At 64.2% G+C, this 5,825-nt stretch overlaps 1 protein-coding gene across 2 annotated transcripts; it reads right to left on the bottom strand.

Annotated features, from left to right (window-relative positions):
- Positions 1-774: 774 nt before the first annotated feature.
- On the bottom strand, positions 775-4,991 carry TMED3 (transmembrane p24 trafficking protein 3). Of its 2 annotated transcripts, XR_006602656.1 has the most exons (4): positions 4,725-4,991; positions 3,186-3,434; positions 2,882-3,003; positions 1,400-1,522 (listed from the first exon to the last, which is right to left on the bottom strand). XR_006602656.1 is itself a non-coding variant. In XM_045067223.1 (3 exons), exons 1-3 carry the CDS (start codon positions 4,893-4,895, stop codon positions 1,286-1,288), a joined length of 657 nt encoding a protein of 218 aa, XP_044923158.1. In that variant the 5' UTR covers positions 4,896-4,987; the 3' UTR covers positions 775-1,285. The 2 variants fall into 2 exon arrangements, 1 of the variants encoding a protein (XP_044923158.1); XM_045067223.1 differs by lacking the exon at positions 2,882-3,003 and having other exon boundaries at positions 775-1,522; positions 4,725-4,987.
- Positions 4,992-5,825: the final 834 nt, after the last annotated feature.

Here is a 5,825-nt window from a genome sequence, read left to right as displayed (position 1 = left end):
TGGAGCTCACATCCAAAGGGATAAGAAGGACAGCAAACAGACGAGTAAAACTACGTATCAGTGGTGATACGTAGCTGAAAAGTAAAACAGGGACAGGGAGACGGGTGGGGGCAGGTGGGCAGGTACCATCCTGAACAGAGCGGTGAGGGTTAACTCGCCAATAATGTGACATCTGGCCACGAGACAAGGGGGGATTGCACAGGTTATCAGGGAGAGGGAGGGGGAGTTCTAATAGGATGCGGCATGTGCAAAGGCCCTGGGGCAGAGGCATGGCCTGGTGTGTTACTTGAATAGTGAGGAGACCTGGGCAGAGGGACAAGAGGACACGGAGCCGAGCAGCCAGCAGCCCGGTGAGGTACAACCTCATGGCCCCCAACAAGGATGGGGCCAGGACCTGAGAACACGTGGAGCCACGGGCGGTGTTGACCCGGGGGACATGGTCTGACCCAGGTTTGACAGAGCCCAGTGTGGCTGCCGTGGACACAGCCCAGGACAGCTGCTGACAGCTCTGTCCCTTCCCGTGCTCGGCCCACAGCTTGACTCGACGATGATCAGCTGTTTCAACAGTGACCTCTGGAGTCGGAGATGAGAGAAAGCACAGTCCCCATGTCACTGCTGTCATTCCACCGGGAGGAGGGCAGCGGAGCCCAGGCCGTGCGGGGTGTCCACGCACGCCTCGAGGGCAGTGCCTGCTCTCCCGCACACTCTCTGCGGACACCCCGTTCCCTGGGAAGCCGCACGCTCCTCCAGGGCAGAGAGAGAAAGGCACAGGTCTACGTGGAGCTCCTGCTTAGCTTTTACTGACCAGAGGGCTGCATCCGGGAGACCCACGGCTTACCACGGGCACCTGGCCTCCGGGCTCCTGCCTCCACAGAGGACACAGCTGCTCACCTGGGGCGGGGGTCTCTGCAAAGCCGCCTCAGGGCCTGTCTCCACAGACCCAGTGAGCCCCACAGAGACAAGCCAGACGACGGCCCCTCCTTGTCCACAGAGGACAGGACACACACAGGCCCGACGACCCATGCACCGTGGACATAGGGGGTCCCTGCACCGCCCCAAGAGGCTTGAGTACCCGGGGTTCCTCCTCCAGCCAGGCTGGGCCCCCCCACAGTGGCCAGTCCAAGCCCAACAGCACGCTTTTCTTGGTGTTCCCCATGGAATGTGCCTAGAAGCCTCTGGATCATCAGGCTCGGAGGGCGCCGGCTGCTGGGGTACGAGGAGTAAGCAGTGGGGTGCCCCAGCCCAGGGTCGCCCTCGGGCCGGCAGGAGCCCGTGACGCAGTGGCCTAGGAATGCGGCGCCCGGGGGCCAGCCCGCTTCTCCGTGAAGAAGCTCTTCAGCAGCAGCACCTGACTGAAGCTGACCACGAACAGGGCAACGGTCTCGCCGACCGACCAGTACGAGACACGGCTGTTGAGGTCTTCAGCCCGGGCCCGGTCCTGTGCCTCGCGGAGCCGGTAATGCGTCTGCGAGTCGATCACCGTCTTCAGAGCCTCGTGGATGGTCACGCAGGCCGACTCCATCTGGGCAGGAAGAGGGAGGCGGTCACACTGGGCGCTGAAACAGGAGGGACGCGTCCACGTGCGGCCACCGCGGCCCCAGGCGGCACAGGGGGAAGCCGGCGTCTGCGTCTGCCTGGTGGAGGGGCAGAGGAAGGAGGGCAGCGGGCCAACAGAAGGCAGGTGAGGCGCACGGAGGCCCACTGGGCTCAGAGATGTGTGGGGAGGAGAGCAGGTGCGGGGGCTCACGGTAAAGGCCTCGGGGTTGACCCTTTGCTGCCACGGCAGGCTGAGAACCCCACTCTGCAAGGCCTCTGGGAGCCAGGATGCCGCGAGGGGCCAGTGGGAGCCGGTCTGGAAGGGGCTGCGCTCTGGGGGCAAGAGCAGACCTGGGCATGGCCATCCTCGAAATTAGGGGACAGATGGGGACACACACACGTACATGTGTCTGCACGTGTGTGGGCCTATGTACCCACACATGCATTTAGTATGTGTAAATATACACAGACGTTGTTTACAAACAAGAGGAAAGGGCCTGTCTGGGTCTCCAGGCTGGAAGTCCACTCTCCGTTTACTTCTGTCCCGAGCTCATGCAGAAACCCTGCACACGCTGCGCTTACCCGTCGCGGGTGCGCCCTGAGCCCTGGGTCCTGGCCGCAGGGCTCAGCTGGACAGGCTGCCCCTCCAGCCTCCTCCCAAGGCTCCAGAATCACCACAAACAGAGGGAGGCAAAAGGAGGAGGGACAGGGAGGACTCCCAAGCCACACGACACGTCAGAGGTGCCACACGACACGTCAGAGGTGCCACACAAGGCACCATGGTCAAGGCCTGGGTCAGAGTCCAGAGGCCCTAGACGGGCACCAGGTGCTGGAAAGTCTCAGATAAGATCTGTGCCAGGGAAGGAGACCCAGTCCCAAAGGGCAACAGGCACTAACATGGCCTTCCTGGTGTCCCTCAGGACCTGGTGTGGGCACCACGGGAGACCTGAGGGCAATCACGTGGTGGGATTCACAGACCCCTGGGAGCACCCCCTCCTGCGACAGCAGCCTCCGCCCCACTCACTGGGATCTTCCAGTATCTAACGGGCACCTCCTCAGCCTGTTACAACATCCGAGCTCAGCAACCTGACCAGCCTGATCCCCCGGGGCCAGGGTGTCTAAGAAACAGGTGAGGCCTTCTCGCTGCCCCTTCTTCTGGTGGCGAGAGGCAGAGGGAGAGTAGACAGGGGACAGGAAAGAGAAACCCCAATTCCTGATCAGTCCCTGCATGAAAGCTTCCCACCAACCTAGATTTATCGCCCAAGGGACAAAAAACTTCTCATGCTAGGCCATCGACCCTTGGGGCGTAGCTGCTGCAGCGGCTTACATTACCAAGCGAACATGCCTTTGGTCCTTACGACACAGATGGTGTGAGCAGAGGGGGCTCGGCAAGGCCTTTCCTCAGTGGCGCTGCGTGCAAGCCTGAGCCGGAACCCAGGAATGCCGGAGCAAGGAGCCACAGGGATCCTGCAGGACAAGGCAGGGGGCTCAGAGGGGAAGGTGTCCTTGAGGACTGAATGTGCGAAGAGATGAAGCCGACCCTGAGCCTTCCAGCCCAGGAGCGGGACCGAGGAGAGGCTGACGCTGAGCACAGCCGAGACTGGACGAGAAAGGCTGAACCGGCCCAGGGCCAGCCGATGTCCACTTACCTGCGTGAGAGCAGTGACCCTGTTCCCCATGTCTGGCAGAATGGGGGGCTCGTCGCCCACTTGAAAATCAAAGTAGATGGTCTTGTGAGAGAAGGTGGAAAACTCATTACTGAAGCAAAACTGGTAAACGCCCTTGACCTCAGCCCGGTGGGTGAAGCTGTCATACTGCTTCTTGGTCTCCCGGTAGATGGTGTTCCCCAGGGGGTCCTCCACGTAGCAGTCGACATCGTAGTGGCCTCCGGTGATGACCTGCAACCACAAAGACACCCACAGTCTGCTGTGACCGGTGGGGCAGCCACTGGTATGAAATGCCAACCAGACACCGTGATCAGCCTTGACAAACTTGGTTTTTTTCGTGTAACCGTCACAGCTTTCTAAAGCAGGTGCTAGGACACTGTTCTACCGGTGAGGAAACAGGCTAAGAGAGATGGAGGAAGTCAGCCAGGGTCACGATGCTTGAAAGTGACGGCCAAGATCTGAATCCCTGACCGCCTGACTCCGAAAGGTTTCGTTCTGCAAAGGGGCAAGGAGCCTGATCCTTCCCATTCCACAGAAGAGAAGACGGAGGCTCCCAGCTCAAGCAGGTTGCAGAGTGGGTCTCGTGAATGTTCGTGTCACTACTGGTCGAATTCACAGATTCAGTGGCCATCAGAGGTGAGAGGGTCCTTGGGAATTACATAGTTCAAACTCGCTTAAGAAACATGTCATACAGCAGGGTCATACTGGCGGTCAGTGGCTACAACCAAGGTCCACCGAGGGACACAGTCAATGGCCTCCATCTGGTTCCATACTTCAGAAGTTCCTCTTTGTGCAGATGGGAGAATTTACCTAGTGGCCAGGGCCCCGCTGCTGGAGGCGTTAAAACTGTGCTGGCCGTTCCTTGACAAGAGATTCCTGACCTAGCAGTGCCCAGAGGACCTCCCAGGCTCCTCCAGGCTCACAACAGTTTGCAGTTTGCGCGTTTGCAGTGACTGTGCTGGGGGGGGGGGGGGACGGTAACCCGGCCATAATTCATATTCACATGTGGTGCCCAGAGAAGTGTAAGCGGCCAAATCGGAGACCCCGAGGCCATCCCACACCGTCCCCCAGCAGACCACTCCTTCGGTGGCTCTGGACAGCGAGGACCCACGGAAGGGCCGCCCTCCCTCCTGAGGCTCAGGCCACTGCATCTCCGGGGTGTGCGCGAGCAGGAAGGCGGCCGGGGTCCTTCCCGCTCAGTCCGCCCACCAAAACTCAGGAGCAGACCCCCGCCCCGAGACCCGCTCCTGCGCGCGCCCGAGGTCCGCGGGAGGAGCCTGGACTGCGGGCGGGCAGCAGACGGCAGCAGGCTCTGCGCCACCCCGCGGCCCCCGCAGCGCGGAGAGGGGCGGGGAAGGAACGCGAAGCCCCCTCCTGCCCGCTGACATATGGGTACACCCGGGACTCCGCGGTCCCAGAGGCTTGGGACGGGGCCCGGGGCGCGCGGCGGCCGCTCCGACCGCGCCCCGGGCCCGGTGCACCTGCGGCGCTCCCCTCCGGCCGGCGAGGGGCGCGGCCCACCTGGTAGTCCAGGGAGAACCTGGCGCCCTGCTCCACGTCCTCGTGGAAGCACTGCCGGGCGCTGTCGGGCAGCTCGAAGGTGAGCTCGGCGCCCCGCGGCCGCTCGGCCCGCAGCAGCACCAGCAGCAGCAGCAGCAGCGCCGAGGCGGAGCGCGCGCCTGCGCGGCCCATGGCGCTCCGCGGCGGTCGGTGGGTCCCGGCCGGGGGCGGCGGCGGCGGGATGCGGGGCGCGGACGTGGCGCGGCGGCGGCGCTTCCGGGAGGGGCGGGCGGTCTGGTGCGCAGGCGCGCGCGGGGAGCCACCCCGCCCCTTCCCGCCGCGCGTGCGCGCTGGCCGAGCGGGCCGGCCACGCCCCCTCCCCCTGCGGCGCCCGGCTCGGCGGGGGGCCTCCGTGGGGGTGGGGGCGGCCGCCCTGGACTCGGGCCCGCGGGGTCGGCGCCCCTCCCGAGGGGCCCAGGTCCACACGCCCACCGCCGCCGCCGCCACCGCGAGGCACAGCGGCTGCGCGGAGGCCCCGCACCGCCCGGGAGGACCGGCCCGGCCCGGGAGCAGCAGAGGGCGCGCCCGCGGCGCCGCGGCTGCCGGAACCGAGCTTGGGACGGCCGCACGCCCGCTCCCCGGCCACCCCTCCGCGGGCGAGAGACTGCCGCGGCGCCGGGGGCTGACCCCGGCTCGCACCCCCGGCTGGCGCGATGCCCCGGCTCGCACCCTCCGCGGTGCACCTGTCCGGGGGTCGGGACGAGGTGAAGGTTCTCGGGGGGGCAAAACCCTCGCTCTTTGCCTTCGACTTCGCAAAAGCCCCGGACGCTGATAAATTGTTTACTGCGTTATCCGTGGCCGCTGGCCCGGGAAGGTATTTTGTAGGATCGTGCATAGGGTTTTGTAGGATCGTGCATAGGGTTTATATTCTACGATCAGGTAGAACAGAGAGAGAAGACGCTGGTTGTGGTCTGGCCGCCCAGTAGAGAACGTTCTCGGGACAGCAGGACCCGACGCGAGTCTCCGTTTCGGGGAAGAGCTACACCGCCCCTACAGACCCCCTTGTGGGCGGGAGGGGCGGGACGGCCTCCAGGCACCTTGGACCAGCACCACGGGCTAAGC

This window comes from Mustela putorius, unplaced genomic scaffold (genome assembly GCF_011764305.1).
Source record: "Mustela putorius furo isolate JIRA1106 unplaced genomic scaffold, ASM1176430v1.1 tig00003875_pilon_pilon_pilon, whole genome shotgun sequence".
In the NCBI taxonomy this organism is placed as follows: domain Eukaryota; kingdom Metazoa; phylum Chordata; class Mammalia; order Carnivora; family Mustelidae; genus Mustela; species Mustela putorius.
Note: the sequence above shows the minus strand (reverse complement) of the source record. Positions and strands in the feature narration are given on the sequence as shown.